Below are 19,056 nucleotides of genomic sequence, written 5' to 3' on the forward strand. Positions count from 1 at the left end.
TTTTAATTATTAATTATTTTAATTATTATTAATTATTTTAATTTTTTGTTAAAAATGTATAACTATTTATGTTTAGAATTTATAAAATATTTATAACTTTCTTATTCAACTTATATTTAAATCAATTAGACAAGTTAAGAGATTATTTTTCTGAGCGTCAGACATAGTTCATTTTGGCCTGTGATAAATGTGTTTAAATCTAACTAAAAATTAAATATTGACCGCCGTCATAAGTTAACTAAATTTCAGCCAAAAACTAACTTACAAAGTTAACTAAATTTGTTTTTTGAAGAAATTAAATAAGAAAAACCATAATCCAGACATACCATTAAGATCTATATTAAAATCAATTATATATCTATTTAAACTTCTTAAGAAGCTGACTGAGAACAACAATCTCAATCAATTGAATCAGTAAAATGAAACAATGATTCAATCATAAAAGACATTCCATCTGAACGGAGTGACGGATGGAATTATTGGCTTCTCAATATTTGTACCTAGAAACAAGAAGTTTCATTGTACTCAAACCGCAACAAGTGGCCATGATGCAGAGAGTAATAAATAATAGATTTGGTCATTATATGAAGAAATATTATGTACTATATTATGAGTATTGAATAAAACTTTTTTTAATACAATAATTAAGTTACTTTCATTATTTTAATTGTAATTTAAATAACCTTATACGCAATCCTACTAATCTAGCTTTAATAATTAGGATGCAAGTTCTTGGACCTAGATGATAATAATTTCCTTCTTGGTCTATATTGTTTGTGTTATTGCTCTGTGGATTTATATTGTTGTCTCTTGTAAGTTGTAACTCTCACGTCCCTTGCTGGGAGCTTGTAAGCTCTGAAGTATATTAAATAAAATTAAATTGATTATGTTTATTATTGTTGCCGTGGTGAAAAATTTTGCCACTCTATTTTTTATAAGAATAACTTTACAGACTAATAAAATTTATTATTATTTGATCAACAATATAATTACACGTATTAAATTCTAAATTCTAAAAGTATAAAAATAAGATGTTGATTCAAGGTGTGGACTAATGTTCAGTGTTATAACATAATTTGATTATCTTGGGTACGAAGAAATTACATCGAAATTATAATTATTGACTATCGTTGGTTGGCGTAACAAAGGGTGAGAGATTTATTGGGTCGATTAAAGCATGGGTCATGCAGAGTTGAAAAAAAAGAGTGGCATCCATCTCAGATTGATATACATTTTCTCGACACGTATTTGTCACTGGAGAATGGAGATTACAACTTTACCCCGCAAGAGTCTTCTTTGAACGTAAACGTTGGGTTCATTATTATTCCATTATGGTTCTTCCGAGAAAGTAACCATGATTCATGACTTGTTCATGATGAGTATGTATATATAATGTGATGGAGTGAGTGGAGTGAAAGCCACAAACAAATCAGATATCATCAATAATATCTATTTATATTCCACTGAAAATGAGAATTAGATACCAAAATGTTACTGCATGCACAGTATTGGTACTTGTGATGGTAATGGCTGAAATTGCAGGCATTTGTGCAAATTCAAGTACTCTCCTCCACTCTCCATGTCTTGAAAGAGAGAGGCAAGCTCTTGTGAAGTTCAAAGCATCCCTGACTGATTCATCAAACATGCTTTCCTCGTGGCATGGCGATGACTGCTGCCGATGGAAAGGGATCGGCTGCGACAATGTTACCAGTCACGTTGTCATGCTTGATCTCGTCACTCCTTATCTGAAATGCAGGAGATCCGTGGCACAAATTGAATACACGCCGGAAGAATATGATTATGAGGAGGTTATATCAAGTGAATGTAACCCTTTCATCGAACAATATTTAGAAGCTGGGAATGTTAATTCGTCCCTACTGGAACTGGAATACTTGACTCATTTGGACTTGACTGGAAATTACTTCTCTTGGAGTCACATACCGATGTTCATTGGTTCTATGCAACGCCTGACATATTTGTCCCTCTCTGACGCACGTTTTGGCGGGAGAATACCCAGCAATCTTGGAAATCTCACCAAACTCCACTTTCTTGATCTGAGTGGGAATGGATTTTCACCAGACAGCAACATCAATTGGATTTCTGAATTGCCATTCCTGGAACACCTTGATATGAGCTTTATTTACACTTGGTTTCAGGTATTTGTCCTAACTTATTACTTGGATGGTTAATAATTCATGGACTTGACAAAGTTGCTTCTTCTTCCTCCCTCAGGTTAATATTAATCTCACCATCAGTGCTCCTAAACTTCAATTCCTAAGTCTTGCCGACAATGGATTTAGTGTGTCAAATTTGGATGCTTTACAAAACATGACATCTCTTGTGCATCTTGATCTTAGTTGGAACAATCTTCCTTCAGTTTCATCTTGGTTTGGCAACTTTAAGAAACTTGAGTATCTTGATCTTTCATGGTGTGGGCTTCATGGCCAAATTCCAAATGCTTTTCAAAATGCAACTTCCATTGAATTTTTGGAGCTTTCTGATAACAGTTTTGACTCTCTTCCATGCTGGTTTCACAAGTTTGAGAAACTCAAGCATCTTTTCCTCTCATCTAATAACTTCCAAGGTACAATTCCCGTTGCTTTACAAAATATAACTAGCATCGAGTCCCTTGACCTTTCTAGCAACTCTTTTACTTCAGTTCCATCTTGGTTTATTGAGTTAAAGAAACTTGTCTACCTCGATCTTTCAATTAATAAATTAACATCTATGGAATGTTCCATTTCATCCATTTTGAAAAGCATGTGTCACCTGAAAAGGTTATATATAGCAGGAAATAGACTCCGAAAAGAATCCATTGGAAACAATGATTTGTCTACCTGCATTAGACATGATTTGGAGAATCTTGACTTGAGTCAAAATGAATTTAATAATCATTTGCCATCTTGGTTAGGACAACTTGAAAATCTAGGCAACCTTTATCTCGAAGATAATTTTTTCTATGGTCCTATTCCCTCTTCTTTTGGAAAATTACTAAAATTAAAAACGTTATATCTATCCAACAACAAGTTAGAAGGGGGCTTTCCTGATTTCATGGGACAACTTGTAAATTTACATGTCGTCGATCTTTCAAATAATTCATTTAATGGAACGATTAATCAAAATCTTGAGCAACTTGTAAATTTACAACATTTTGATGTCTCAAATAATTATCTAACGGGATCCATTCCTTCGAGTCTTGGCCAACTTACAAATCTAACTATCCTTGATTTGTCAAATAATTATTTAAAAGGGATCATCCCTGCAAGTCTTAACCAACTTGTAAATCTTGATACACTTTATCTTTCAAGGAATAAACTAGATGGGAGAATTTGTATTGATTTTCAAAAACTTGTGAATCTATTATACTTGGATCTATCTTCAAACAATTTGGACGGAACCATTACAGTGGAAGAAAGTCGTCCTTTTATTATCTCAGAAATGGAGTATTTGAATCTTTCCCATAATCAACTCAGTGGCTCACTTCCTGAAGATATTGGTCATATAATGCCCAATTTGGGGTCCTTGATTCTTTGAAATAATATCATAAATGGTTCAATTCCAAAATCATTGTGCCAAGTTGATGATTTGAGTATCCTTGACCTTTCAAAGAACAGACTATCTGGTAAAATCCCCAATTGTTGGAAAGATAACAAAGCATGGGAAGAAATAAATTTGTCATCCAACAAACTCTCAGGGGCTGTTCCAAGTTCATTTGGGAACCTTTCCTCTCTCTCATGGTTGCATTTGAACAATAACAGCCTTCATGGAGAGTTTCTAGCATCTCTGAGAAATTTGTCACAGTTGTTGATTATGGATCTCGGAGAGAATCAAATTTCTGGAACCATCCCATCATGGAGTGCGAACACATTTTCTTCACTACAAATTCTAAGATTGAGGCAAAACAGGTTAAGTGGTAGCATTCCTTCACAGATATGTGAACTATCATCCATTCAAATCTTGGACCTTTCTCGCAACAATTTAAATGGTTCAATACCTCGGTGCATAGGCAATCTTCGAGGAATGACTCTTGAGGCTCCCGCTTTGTCTCCTACTTCATCTGCGGCCGAGCTTCACAATTCGTCTCTTGCAGAAGAATCTGGTTGGACAACTGAGGATGTCATAGAAGTCATAAAAGGAAGAGAACTTGACTACATAAGAATCTTGAAGCTTGTAGTCATCATGGACTTGTCCGAGAATAATTTGGTTGGCTCCATTCCAAAAGGAATAACATTGCTCAATGGTTTGCATAGCTTGAATCTATCAAACAATCATTTGATAGGAGAGCTCCCTAGCATGATTGGGAATATGATATCACTTGAATCCTTTGACGTTTCAAGTAACCAACTCTCGGGCACAATTCCAAGCAGCATGTCAGCTTTAACATCACTAAGTCATTTAAACTTGTCACACAATAACTTCTCTGGACCAATTCCCACAGATAACCAGTTTTTAACTTATGATCCATCCAGTTATGCTGACAATCCATATCTCTGTGGATTTCTTCTACCCAAGAAATGTGGTTATTTACATGAAGATCATGGGAGCAGCGAATTTGAAGATGACGACAGCAACTTAGATAAGTTGGAAAAGTGGTTGTTCTACCTTGTGATTGCAATTGGCTTTGCAACTGGGTTTTGGGGAGTTATTGGGACTTTGTGGTTCAAGAGAACTTGGAGGCATGCTTACTTCAGATGGGTGGAAGATTTAGCCGACACGATCTATGTCACAACTGCAATAAGAATGGCAAAACTAAAGAAGTGGATGATGAAGAGAAACCGTGTTGTTGCTTGATCATGTATTCATGTGTGTGTTTTTATTTTTATTTTGAAGAATCAAAGGTGGAAATAAATTAAGGAAAGCGAATGATGTTTGATGCATGTATGAATGTATGTGTTAGAAACAAGAGACTAATCTGGAGAAAGGATTTGTGTATTATTGAATGTTTTCAAGTTGTCTTGAATAATATAATATAGAAGGGTATTTATAGGTGCTAAGAGAATCGAAATAATAAAGACGTAATATCCTATTATATATATTTAAATATGCTAAATAATACTAATTGATCCTAATTATATTCTAACAGTATGTGTATGCATGAATTTGTAATAGAGATTGTCATTTGATGTTTAATCTCCTGCATAAAACAGAACAACATATCTAACAAAGTTATAAATTGAAGTTGAGTTTATAGCTTCCTTCTGCAATTCACCTCTTTTGATGCAGCAATTTTCTTAAATTCCTTTTGATTTTGTTTTCTCTGAACCTTGATTCAATGCAGCAGTAACCATACCACAACTGTTACGTAACTGTACACTTCATTTATGGTTCAATATACTTCCTAGTTACAGAGGGCAGATGCTATTGATTCAATTTTGTTAGCATTCATTCTATAACAAATAATGTGCAAAGGAACACACACCTAATGATCTAATCGAATAAGATTAGTAATTCCTTAAGCTTGAGGAAAGTAGTATATGTGTCCAAATGGTCTTATATATCATGAAAAAAAATAATAATGTCAAATGATTCAATTCTCTAGCAATATACTAATTCTCAGTTGATTGAACATAACAAAGAAGCAATGAGACCTCTTTCTCAGTTCATCACAATCAGTTAGTGGAACAACAATGCTAAAATATAAACCATGGGGGAAGGGGCAAAAAAGATAAAAGATTCAAGATATGATCAATATAAACAGATTTCAAGAACATAAAACCATTATGAGAAATGCAAAAGTGTGTAATGAGAGAAAAAAATCTCTATGCATTTAGCCATTAAATTCAAAACATGCTGACTAAGAACACCAATCTCTAAGCATTTAGCCACAAAAAAAGATCAGTTGAATCAACAAAATGAACAATGATTCGATCACAATAGAAAGCATACCATCTGAACGATGAAGGACAGATGGAATTATTGGCATCTCAATGTTTTTTTCTTCAGATTGACTACCTCCTTCCACATCTCTAGTTTCTCTGGCAATTCTCAATTGATTACTTGTAAAAGGCAATGATAATGATAATGGTGTTTTCAATCTTTTCTGCTCTCTGCCCCAACATTGTGGTGGTAGCTCATTCAATGTGTCAACCAAATCATTGTCGATCCGGTTATTGAAATGATGGTGTATTTCAAGGCCACTCATGTCAAGTATGTGTACCTCAAAACAAGAAGTTCCATTGTACTTAAACCGCATCAAGTGGCCATGATTCAGAGAGTAATAAGCAGCAAACTCTTTCCAACCCTTTTCAAATAAAATCTGATCATCATGCTGAGTCCAACGTACTTTCCATTGAGTGCCATCTGGAGGCTTCAGCCTTCAGGTTCACTGGATTTTTCATACCACCACCATATTTGCTAGTGAACTTGTTTGGTATCTTCTGCAGTGCAAATGAACCTGATGTTAGTAATTATAATAAATTAATAATCAAAACTCATGAGTATAAAAGGAAACTAAAGAGTGATGACACATCTCCCTCTATTTGTCACACTAATTGTGTTGAATTTTTACTTAAAAAAATATGAGAGTAATTAATTACATTTTATCATTAGTTAATTGATAAATGAGATATGTCATTAACTAACCTTATTTTGGCAAAAAAAAAAATAGAGCTTTAATTAGGAGGATTTGATCATTAAATAAAAATTATAAGATCAATTTGATTATTTTTTCTATTTATAGACCAAATTGATTATTAGATAAAAGTTGGAAACTAATTTAATTATTATTCAATTTAGTCACCAATTAGAATAATCAAATTTTAATATTATGTTTAATAACTTACAATTAGAATAATCAAATTTTAACTGCTTTGTTGGAATATAAATTGATTATTATCGTATATTGTTGGTTCGTAATTTTAGTTAAGAATTATAAAACTCACGTCATTATATATCTCTTTCATTTAGACAAATTCTTTCATTTATATTTACAATGCAAATAAAAATACTTAAATAATTAATTTACAATTTATATGATCAAGCCAAGTATATCATTAACAGTACTATAGTTCATAAAATACCTAAGCTATATGGATATTCAACTTATTATGGGTAGCAAAACAATAGGTTTATGCAAGTTGCAAAATTAAACGATTAACGGAAAAAAAGTACTAAATTAATAAGTCCGATCCTCAGCTTTATGCATGTAAATAATTATATAATGAATTTACATTTTAATAAAAAGATGAAAATTTATTTATTCTAATTACGATTTATTGCAACATAATTAAAATTTAATAGAATAATTTTTTTTCCAAATTAGTTGCTAATAAGGATAACAATTAAATTAATTGATCTTATAATTTTTAATTAATGATAAAATTGGCAAATTGATTAAAACCATATTTTCTACAAGTTAGCTTGCCTAATGGGCAATGGCATGACATAATGTCAAATAAGGTTCTACGTCAACTTTTTATCAAGATAAAGAAATGGAGGCCACTCAGATAAACACGCCTAAAACGTCTTTTTTTAAAGATGTTTTCATATTGTGTTTTAATTGGTTTCTGTATAATTTATTCGGTGTTCCTCATCACATATTATTAAATTCCTCAAAAGATTTTCTTTCCAAAAATACTAAAAAATATTTAATTTGGACTAAAACAAAAAAAGTAATAGATTAACTATTAGATTTTTTTAAAAGATTATTTACATAAAAAATATATCACATTCATATATATATATATATATATATATATATATATATATATATATATATATATATATATATATATATAAAACAAACTCAAGCGTTTAAAAATTTTTATAAATAAAAAAAATAATTAATTTATATTCGTACAATATATAAAATAATTACTATATTATTATTATATTATAGATTAAGATTCACTAATTTAATTTTTTTTATTTTTAATATAAGTATTAGAAATAAATAAAATTTTTATAATTAAATGTAGTGTAACAAAATATATATAATATTAATTAGTTCTTAAAAATTTAAAAAAAAATAGTTTCTCATTTTAGTAAAATAACTATTTATTAAAGTAGACAAATTAATTATTTTCTTCTCATATACGGTTTTTTTAAGACATAAAAGCAATTAATTAGGACATTGGTTAAGATAATTAAAGTCACTATTTCATTAAATTTTTAATTTAAAGAAAAATCCTAGTTAATTTTGGTATAGAAATTTCGAATTTAAAAACATTGATAAAAATTATGTTGAATTTTGATTTATTTGATTTTCATTTAAATTAATCACTACATAAGTTAAAGTTCTGTTTTGAAGTTATATTCGAGCTTTAATCTGATTTTTAAAGTTTCAATTTACTTAGTTTGATTTTTTAACTTAGGTATCCGTGACTCATATTAGGGTTTTAAGTGTTTAGTTGAAAATAAAAAATAAGGTAAAAAAATTTCAATTGTCACATCAAATAGTCGCTAGAATGTATAATGTAGTAGTCGTTAGTCCATTTCAGCATGTCGTTAACGATTTTGTGAGACAATGACAAAAATAAGATTAGGAACCAATGTGAGTCATAACTATTAAGTTGGGAGACATAATTGTTAGAACTGATTAGGAACCAATTGGGATACATAATTTGTTGTTGCTTGATTAGGAACCAATTGTGAGTCATAACTATTAAATTGAGTAAATCGAAATTTTTGAAATTAGATTGAAATATAATTGTTAGAACTGAACCAGTGATCGAACCGATCAAGTTACTGGTTCACTGGTTTATTGGTTCAACTGATAAATCACTGGTTGAACCGATAAAACTGGTCTCACGTAAATATAAAATATAAAATAGTTAAAAACTTAAAATTAAAATTTGAAATATATATCTTCACTAACATTTTATGAAGAATCAAGTCTCAACTTCTAAAAATAACTAATATAAAAAAAAACCATAAAATTTTAATACTACAATAATGTCTTATTTTGACACAATAAAAAAATAATTAATTCACAAAGTCTATCATCTAACTATAATATCAGTAGATTTTAACACTAACATCAAAACAAATAACATTAATCACAATACTAGCAATAAAATAGATCAAGTAAATTAATAAATTTTTAGTGAAATTTATATTTATATTAATAATGGTATATAATTAAAATATAATTAATTTTAAAAATAGAAAAAATAAAAATTAAATTAAATTAGATATTTATGTATACTATATAATTAGTATTTGTCAAATATAGTACTTAGAAGTGCAATGGCTAAGTGGCAAGTAGAGGTTACTTTTGCTCCAAGGTTCTTGGTTTGAGACCTTGTGGAGATATTTTAAAAAAATTTTCAAGCAGACCAGTTTGGTTAGACCGGTTTGCACCGATTCTTACCAGTTCACACCGATTTTATTCCTTAAACGGTCCAAAGAGTAAACCGAACTGGACTATAATCCAGTTCTAGTCCGGTTCACTAGTTTTCTGGTTGAACCAACCGATCCAGTTCGGTTTTTACAACTATGGATATAATAATGGTAATTAAGTTGACAATTCAGTTGTTTTAATGGTAATTAAAATCTAATAATAGTTTATAATAAAAGAAACATTCTTTTGCAACAATGAACCTATAGTAATAGTTAGGGGTGTTTATAGATTAGATCATATCCATATAAATCCACAGTATTTATCCGTATATGATCTGTAATTTGAGAATATGATCTGATCTGTAAGATGATCGGATTGGATCGAATCGGATCCACACTCTAATCAGATAGAAATAAATATGTTTAAAAAAGTAAACAAAAAAAATTATTGACATTTTTTTATAAAAATAAAATTTTTTTATATTTTTTATTTTATGGATATATTTGATATCTGATCCAAACATAAAAAGTGCGAATATCGAATTTGATCTAATGAGTTTAGTGTGGATTGGATCGAAATTTCAGCCATATCCCATCTGTAAACACCCCTAGCAATAATAACTAAAAAATTATAATGATTATATTTTTAACTAAGAGGAAGTGCAAAAAAAAGTACTAAATACAAGAACATTTAATCAAATATTAAAAAAAAATTTACTTTAAAACATACAGTTGGACTTTTTTTGCTCATATATATATATATATATATAATAATAATATTAATAATAATAATAATATGATAATTGCTTTGTATATCACACAAATATAAACGTTTTTTTTTCTATGATCTTAAGAAAGGTTTTGTAAGTCTCTAACTTTGTTATCGATTTTTGTAGTGTTAGCTCTCATATTATCAATTTGATTCATATATAATTTGGATGATAAATTATTTGGTGACGTGCTTTCTTTTTTACTGTGATATACTTGTTTATTATTATTATTATTATTATTATTATTATTATTATTATTATTATTATTATTATTATGTACATTAAAAAATAACAGGCCAAATTATTGCCATAACATAATAGAAGTATGGAAGTTTATCATTCTTCTCTAATAGAGGAAACAAAATTCTTTTCAATAATTTATTTAACGTTTAGTAGAATAAAAATAAATTTTATTAGAATAAATTTTAGTATGAGTTTAATATTTTTATTCATCATAAAATATTTATAGAATTACTCGTAGATAAATTTTGGAAAAAAGAAAAAAAACCATGATTTTTAATTTTAAAATAAATTTTATTTTTATTTTTTAATAATATTAATTTTTTACCGTATATAATTATTCAATTATTTTTTAATCATAAATAAATAAATTACTCTTAATAAGACTTTTTTGTGTTATTCAATTATCTTTTTTTTAAAAATAATTAATTATTAAAATAATTAAATTTTTCACAACAAAAATAATAAAAAATTATGAATGAAAAAAATTAACCATCTTGATATTTTTTTGTATTTTTATTCATATTTTAATTATAAACATAAATATAATTTAATTATATTATTTATGAAATGTGACTATAGAAGTAGATAAAATTTAGTTATATTACTTATATATAGTTTCATTATATTGTATTGCTTATAAAGTTTTATAATTATGACAATAGAATTGTTCTTGTATTTTTATATGTGTGACTAATTGGTGGTGTTAAAACATTACTCTTAATTATAAATAAGGTTTATAATTTAAAAAATCAAAGACTCAATTAAAAAGATACGAAAAAAATGATGTTAAAATATTCTAACTCTTTAAAATAAAAATATTTGAAATTTAATTAAAAATTATTTAAAATTTAAACTCAATAAAAATTTATATTCAATGTGTTTTGTATTAAATATATTTAATAACCTATTATATCATATTATATCATATTGATTGAAATTAGTTTTTATAATGTTAATTTTTTAATATCACTTTATTAAAAAAATCATCTTTTCAGAATTTTTTAAAAACTAATTAATATTATATATATTTTATTACAATATATCTTGTTATAAAAAAATTATTTATTTCTAATGCTTATATTAAAAATAAAAACAAAATTTAAATTAGTAAATTTTAATCTATAGTATAATAATAATATAGTAATTATTTTATATATTATACGAATAAAAATTAATTATTTTTTTATTTATAAAATTTTTTAAGAGCTTTTATATATATATATATATATTGATGAATGTGATATATTTTTTTATGTAAATAATCTTTTAAAAAAAAATCTAATAGTTAATCTATTACCTTTTTTGTTTTAGTCCAAATTAAATGTTTTTTATTGTTTTTGGAAAGAAAATCTTTTGAGGAATTTAATAATATGTGATGAGGAACACCGAATAAATTATACCAAAACCAATTAAAACACAACATAAAGACATCTTTAAAAAAAGACGTTTTAGGCATGTTTATCTGAGTGGCCTCCATTAGTTTAAAGTTGAGAAATCAATTAATTGTTATTCGATTATTTCACATTCTTTTTCATACTTGGACAATTGCTGGGTAGTACAACTATCTTGAATCAAATAAATGATTAAAATTGAGTGTATTTAACTTGATAACAAAAATTAATTCATAAAATAAAAAAGTTATCTTACGCTTTTCCAAACAATATTTGGGTTCTAATAAAAAAAATGTTGAGCTAATATTTATGAATTTTCATATATTATCTCTCACTAGTTTATATATAATTTTCATACATTAATGAGAGAGTGGCATGGAATCCATATCTGATTGCTACATGCTTTGTTTTGCCGTGTTTATGAAGGAAGGAAAAAATGCATATCATGTCATAAACATCTACATATAGATTTAAAGAGTGACAAGGATATAACAAAGAATTAGACCAAATTGATACATTTTTTCCATGCGTATTTGGTACTCCTGGATTAATTAGAAACTGAGAGAGAATCGCTCAAAGACTTTTAAGATAAGCATTGGAGACTAAAACTTTACCACACATACCCAAGACTCTTGGAACGTAAAGGTTGGTTTGATTGATTATTCCATTCTCATGATTATGTATATATAATGTGGTTTAGTGAGTGGAGTGAAAGCCATTCACAAATTAAATATCATCAATTATATCTATTTATATTCCACTGAAAATGGGAATTAGATACCAAAATGTAGCTGCATGCGCAGTATTGGTAATTGTGATGTTAATGGCTGAAATTGCAGGCATTTGTGCAAATTCAAGTACTCTCCTCCACTCTCCGTGTCTTGAAAGAGAGAGGCAAGCTCTTGTGAAGTTCAAAGCATCCCTGAATGATTCGTCAAACACGCTTTCCTCATGGCATGGCCATGACTGCTGCCAATGGAAAGGGATCGGTTGTGATAATGTTACCAGTCACGTTGTCGTGCTTGATCTCGCCAATCCTTATCTGAAATGCAGGAGATCCGAGGCACAAATTGAATACACGTCGGAAGAACATGATTATGAGGAGTCGTTATCAAGTGAATGTGACCCTTTCAGCGATCAATATTTAAAAGCTACGAATGTGAATTCGTCCCTACTGGAACTGGAATACTTGACTCATTTGGACTTGAGTGGAAATTACTTCTCTTGGAGTCACATACCGATGTTCATTGGTTCTATGCACCGCCTCAGGTATTTATCCCTCGCTGATGCTGGTTTTGGCGGGAGAATACCCAGCAATCTTGGAAATCTCACCAACCTCCACTTTCTTGATCTGAGTGGGAATGGATTTTCACCAGACAGCAACATCAATTGGATTTCTGAATTGCCATTCCTGGAACACCTTGATATGAGCTTTATTTACACTTGGTTTCAGGTATTTGTCCTAACTTATTACTTGGATGGTTAATAATTCATGGACTTGACAAAGTTGCTTCTTCTTCCTCCCTCAGGTTAATATTAATCTCACCATCAATGCTCCTAAACTTCAATTCCTAAGTCTTGCCGACAATGGATTTAGTGTGTCAAATTTGGATGCTTTACAAAACATGACATCTCTTGTGCATCTTGATCTCCATGGAAACAATCTTACTTTAATTCCATCTTTGTTTGGCAACTTCAAGAAACTTGAGTATCTTCATCTTTCTAGGTGTGGGCTTCATGGTCCAATTCCAAATGCTTTTCAAAATGCAACTTCCATTGAATTTTTGGACCTTTCTGAGAATAATTTTGACTCTCTTTCATCCTGGTTTCACAAGTTTAAAAAACTCAAACATCTTTTTCTTTCATCTAATAACTTCCAAGGTACAATTCCCGTTGCTTTACAAAATATAACTAGCATCGAGTCCCTTGACCTTTATGTCAACTCTTTTACTTCAGTTCCATCTTGGTTTATTGAGTTAAAGAAACTTGTCTACCTCGATCTTTCACTTAATAAATTAACATCTATGAAATGTTCCATTTCATCCATTTTGAAAAGCATGTGTCACCTGAAATGGTTATATATAGCAGGAAATAGACTCCGACAAGAATCTATTGGAAACAATGATTTGTCTACCTGCATTAGACATGATTTGGAGAATCTTGACTTGAGTCAAAATGAATTTAACGATCATTTACCATCTTGGTTAGGACAACTTGAAAATCTAGGCAACCTTTATCTCCAAGATAATTTTTTCTATGGTCCCATTCCCTCTTCTTTTGGAAAATTACTGAAATTGAAAAACTTGGATTTATCCAACAACAAGTTAGAAGGGGACCTTCCTGATTTCATGGGACAACTTGTAAATTTAATGGAGGTGAATCTTTCAAATAATTCATTTAATGGAACGATTACTCAAAATCTTGAACAACTTGTAAATTTACAATATTTTGATATCTCAAATAATTATTTAAAGGGAATTATTCCTCAAAATCTAGGACAACTTGTAAATTTATCTACTCTTTATCTCTCCAATAATTATCTAAGGGGATCCATTCCTTCAAGTCTTGGTCAACTTATAAGTCTAGTCTTCGTTGATTTGTCAAATAATTATTTAAAAGGAATCATTCCTACTAGTCTTAACCAACTTGTAAATCTGTATACACTTGATCTTTCAAGGAATAAATTAGATGGGAGAATGTGTATTGACTTTCAAAAACTTGTGAATCTATTATGCCTGGATCTGTCTTCAAACAATTTGTATGGAACCATCACAGTGGAAGAAAGTCATCCTTTTATTATCTCAAAAATGTCGTATTTGAATCTCTCACATAATCAAATCAGTGGCTCACTTCCTGAACATATTGGTCATATAATGCCCAATTTGGGGTCCTTGATTCTTGGAAATAACCTCATAAATGGTTCAATTCCAAAATCATTGTGCCAAGTTGATGATTTGAGTATCCTTGACCTTTCAAAGAACAGACTATCTGGTAAAATCCCCAATTGTTGGAAAGATAACAAAGCATGGGAAGAAATAAATTTGTCATCCAACAAACTCTCAGGGGCTGTTCCAAGTTCATTTGGGAACCTTTCCTCTCTCTCATGGTTGCATTTGAACAATAACAGCCTTCATGGAGAGTTTCTAGCATCTCTGAGAAATTTGTCACAGTTGTTGATTATGGATCTCGGAGAGAATCAAATTTCTGGAACCATCCCATCATGGAGTGCGAACACATTTTCTTCACTACAAATTCTAAGATTGAGGCAAAACAGGTTAAGTGGTAGCATTCCTTCACAGATATGTGAACTATCATCCATTCAAATCTTGGACCTTTCTCGCAACAATTTAAATGGTTCAATACCTCGCTGCATAGGCAATCTTCGAGGAATGACTCTTGAGGCTCCCGCTTTGTCTCCTGCTTCATCTGCGGCCGAGCTTAACAATTTGTCTCTTGCAGAATCTCGTTGGACAACTGAGGATGTCATAGAAGTCATAAAAGGAAGAGAACTTGACTACATAAGAATCTTGAAGCTTGTAGTCATCATGGACTTGTCCGAGAATAATTTGGTTGGCTCCATTCCAAAAGGAATAACATTGCTCAATGGTTTGCATAGCTTGAATCTATCAAACAATCATTTGATTGGAAAGATCCCTAACATGATAGGAGATATGAGATCACTTGAATCCTTTGATGTTTCGAGTAACCAACTCTCGGGTACAATTCCAAGCAGCATGTTAGCTTTAACATCACTAAGTCATTTAAACTTGTCACACAACGACTTCTCTGGCCCAATTCCTACAGAGAACCAGTTTTCAACTTATGATTCATCGAGTTATGCTGGCAACCCATATCTTTGTGGATCTCCTCTACCCAACAAATGTGGTTATTTACATGAAGATCATGGGAGCAACGAATTTGAAGATGAAGACAACAACTTAGATAAGTTGGAAAAGTGGTTGTTCTACTTTGTGATTGCAATTGGCTTTGCAACTGGGTTTTGGGGAGTTATTGGGACTTTGTGGTTCAAGAGAACTTGGAGGCATGCTTACTTCAGATGGGTGGAAGATTTAGCCGACACGATCTATGTCACAACTGCAATAAGAATGGCAAAACTAAAGAAGTGGATGATGAAGAGAAACCGTGTTGTTGCTTGATCATGTATTCATGTGTGTGTTTTTATTTTTATTTTGAAGAATCAAAGGTGGAAATAAATTAAGGAAAGCGAATGATGTTTGATGCATGTATGAATGTATGTGTTAGAAACAAGAGACTAATCTGGAGAAAGGATTTGTGTATTATTGAATGTTTTCAAGTTGTCTTGAATAATATAATATAGAAGGGTATTTATAGGTGCTAAGAGAATCGAAATAATAAAGACGTAATATCCTATTATATATATTTAAATATGCTAAATAATACTAATTGATCCTAATTATATTCTAACAGTATGTGTATGCATGAATTTGTAATAGAGATTGTCATTTGATGTTTAATCTCCTGCATAAAACAGAACAACATATCTAACAAAGTTATAAATTGAAGTTGAGTTTATAGCTTCCTTCTGCAATTCACCTCTTTTGATGCAGCAATTTTCTTAAATTCCTTTTGATTTTGTTTTCTCTGAACCTTGATTCAATGCAGCAGTAACCATACCACAACTGTTACGTAACTGTACACTTCATTTATGGTTCAATATACTTCCTAGTTACAGAGGGCAGATGCTATTGATTCAATTTTGTTAGCATTCATTCTATAACAAATAATGTGCAAAGGAACACACACCTAATGATCTAATCGAATAAGATTAGTAATTCCTTAAGCTTGAGGAAAGTAGTATATGTGTCCAAATGGTCTTATATATCATGAAAAAAAATAATAATGTCAAATGATTCAATTCTCTAGCAATATACTAATTCTCAGTTGATTGAACATAACAAAGAAGCAATGAGACCTCTTTCTCAGTTCATCACAATCAGTTAGTGGAACAACAATGCTAAAATATAAACCATGGGGGAAGGGGCAAAAAAGATAAAAGATTCAAGATATGATCAATATAAACAGATTTCAAGAACATAAAACCATTATGAGAAATGCAAAAGTGTGTAATGAGAGAAAAAAATCTCTATGCATTTAGCCATTAAATTCAAAACATGCTGACTAAGAACACCAATCTCTAAGCATTTAGCCACAAAAAAAGATCAGTTGAATCAACAAAATGAACAATGATTCGATCACAATAGAAAGCATACCATCTGAACGATGAAGGACAGATGGAATTATTGGCATCTCAATGTTTTTTTCTTCAGATTGACTACCTCCTTCCACATCTCTAGTTTCTCTGGCAATTCTCAATTGATTACTTGTAAAAGGCAATGATAATGATAATGGTGTTTTCAATCTTTTCTGCTCTCTGCCCCAACATTGTGGTGGTAGCTCATTCAATGTGTCAACCAAATCATTGTCGATCCGGTTATTGAAATGATGGTGTATTTCAAGGCCACTCATGTCAAGTATGTGTACCTCAAAACAAGAAGTTCCATTGTACTTAAACCGCATCAAGTGGCCATGATTCAGAGAGTAATAAGCAGCAAACTCTTTCCAACCCTTTTCAAATAAAATCTGATCATCATGCTGAGTCCAACGTACTTTCCATTGAGTGCCATCTGGAGGCTTCAGCCTTCAGGTTCACTGGATTTTTCATACCACCACCATATTTGCTAGTGAACTTGTTTGGTATCTTCTGCAGTGCAAATGAACCTGATGTTAGTAATTATAATAAATTAATAATCAAAACTCATGAGTATAAAAGGAAACTAAAGAGTGATGACACATCTCCCTCTATTTGTCACACTAATTGTGTTGAATTTTTACTTAAAAAAATATGAGAGTAATTAATTACATTTTATCATTAGTTAATTGATAAATGAGATATGTCATTAACTAACCTTATTTTGGCAAAAAAAAAAATAGAGCTTTAATTAGGAGGATTTGATCATTAAATAAAAATTATAAGATCAATTTGATTATTTTTTCTATTTATAGACCAAATTGATTATTAGATAAAAGTTGGAAACTAATTTAATTATTATTCAATTTAGTCACCAATTAGAATAATCAAATTTTAATATTATGTTTAATAACTTACAATTAGAATAATCAAATTTTAACTGCTTTGTTGGAATATAAATTGATTATTATCGTATATTGTTGGTTCGTAATTTTAGTTAAGAATTATAAAACTCACGTCATTATATATCTCTTTCATTTAGACAAATTCTTTCATTTATATTTACAATGCAAATAAAAATACTTAAATAATTAATTTACAATTTATATGATCAAGCCAAGTATATCATTAACAGTACTATAGTTCATAAAATACCTAAGCTATATGGATATTCAACTTATTATGGGTAGCAAAACAATAGGTTTATGCAAGTTGCAAAATTAAACGATTAACGGAAAAAAAGTACTAAATTAATAAGTCCGATCCTCAGCTTTATGCATGTAAATAATTATATAATGAATTTACATTTTAATAAAAAGATGAAAATTTATTTATTCTAATTACGATTTATTGCAACATAATTAAAATTTAATAGAATAATTTTTTTTCCAAATTAGTTGCTAATAAGGATAACAATTAAATTAATTGATCTTATAATTTTTAATTAATGATAAAATTGGCAAATTGATTAAAACCATATTTTCTACAAGTTAGCTTGCCTAATGGGCAATGGCATGACATAATGTCAAATAAGGTTCTACGTCAACTTTTTATCAAGATAAAGAAATGGAGGCCACTCAGATAAACACGCCTAAAACGTCTTTTTTTAAAGATGTTTTCATATTGTGTTTTAATTGGTTTCTGTATAATTTATTCGGTGTTCCTCATCACATATTATTAAATTCCTCAAAAGATTTTCTTTCCAAAAATACTAAAAAATATTTAATTTGGACTAAAACAAAAAAAGTAATAGATTAACTATTAGATTTTTTTAAAAGATTATTTACATAAAAAATATATCACATTCATATATATATATATATATATATATATATATATATATATATATAAAACAAACTCAAGCGTTTAAAAATTTTTATAAATAAAAAAAATAATTAATTTATATTCGTACAATATATAAAATAATTACTATATTATTATTATATTATAGATTAAGATTCACTAATTTAATTTTTTTTATTTTTAATATAAGTATTAGAAATAAATAAAATTTTTATAATTAAATGTAGTGTAACAAAATATATATAATATTAATTAGTTCTTAAAAATTTAAAAAAAAATAGTTTCTCATTTTAGTAAAATAACTATTTATTAAAGTAGACAAATTAATTATTTTCTTCTC

General features: G+C 29.3%; 3 protein-coding genes across 4 annotated transcripts; all 3 read left to right on the forward strand.

Moving 5' to 3' along the window:
• Positions 1 to 1,343: 1,343 nt before the first annotated feature.
• LOC112782614 (uncharacterized) lies at positions 1,344 to 4,935 on the forward strand. Its single transcript, XM_029296207.2, has 2 exons — positions 1,344 to 2,156; positions 2,233 to 4,935. Exons 1-2 carry the CDS (start codon positions 1,470 to 1,472, stop codon positions 3,532 to 3,534), a joined length of 1,989 nt encoding a protein of 662 aa, XP_029152040.1. The 5' UTR covers positions 1,344 to 1,469; the 3' UTR covers positions 3,535 to 4,935.
• LOC114924111 (receptor-like protein EIX2) lies at positions 3,040 to 4,994 on the forward strand. The gene has a single exon (XM_029296208.2). It carries the CDS (start codon positions 3,811 to 3,813, stop codon positions 4,789 to 4,791), a length of 981 nt encoding a protein of 326 aa, XP_029152041.1. The 5' UTR covers positions 3,040 to 3,810; the 3' UTR covers positions 4,792 to 4,994.
• A 7,171-nt stretch (positions 4,995 to 12,165) lies between these two features.
• On the forward strand, positions 12,166 to 16,043 carry LOC112782615 (uncharacterized). Of its 2 annotated transcripts, XM_072229739.1 has the most exons (3): positions 12,166 to 12,328; positions 12,523 to 13,136; positions 13,213 to 16,043. In XM_072229739.1, exons 2-3 carry the CDS (start codon positions 12,924 to 12,926, stop codon positions 15,838 to 15,840), a joined length of 2,841 nt encoding a protein of 946 aa, XP_072085840.1. In that variant the 5' UTR covers positions 12,166 to 12,328; positions 12,523 to 12,923; the 3' UTR covers positions 15,841 to 16,043. The 2 variants fall into 2 exon arrangements, with proteins under 2 accessions (XP_072085840.1, XP_025680878.1); XM_025825093.3 differs by lacking the exon at positions 12,166 to 12,328 and having other exon boundaries at positions 12,386 to 13,136.
• Positions 16,044 to 19,056: the final 3,013 nt, after the last annotated feature.

This window comes from Arachis hypogaea, chromosome 20, assembly GCF_003086295.3.
Source record: "Arachis hypogaea cultivar Tifrunner chromosome 20, arahy.Tifrunner.gnm2.J5K5, whole genome shotgun sequence".
Lineage (NCBI taxonomy): Eukaryota > Viridiplantae > Streptophyta > Magnoliopsida > Fabales > Fabaceae > Arachis > Arachis hypogaea.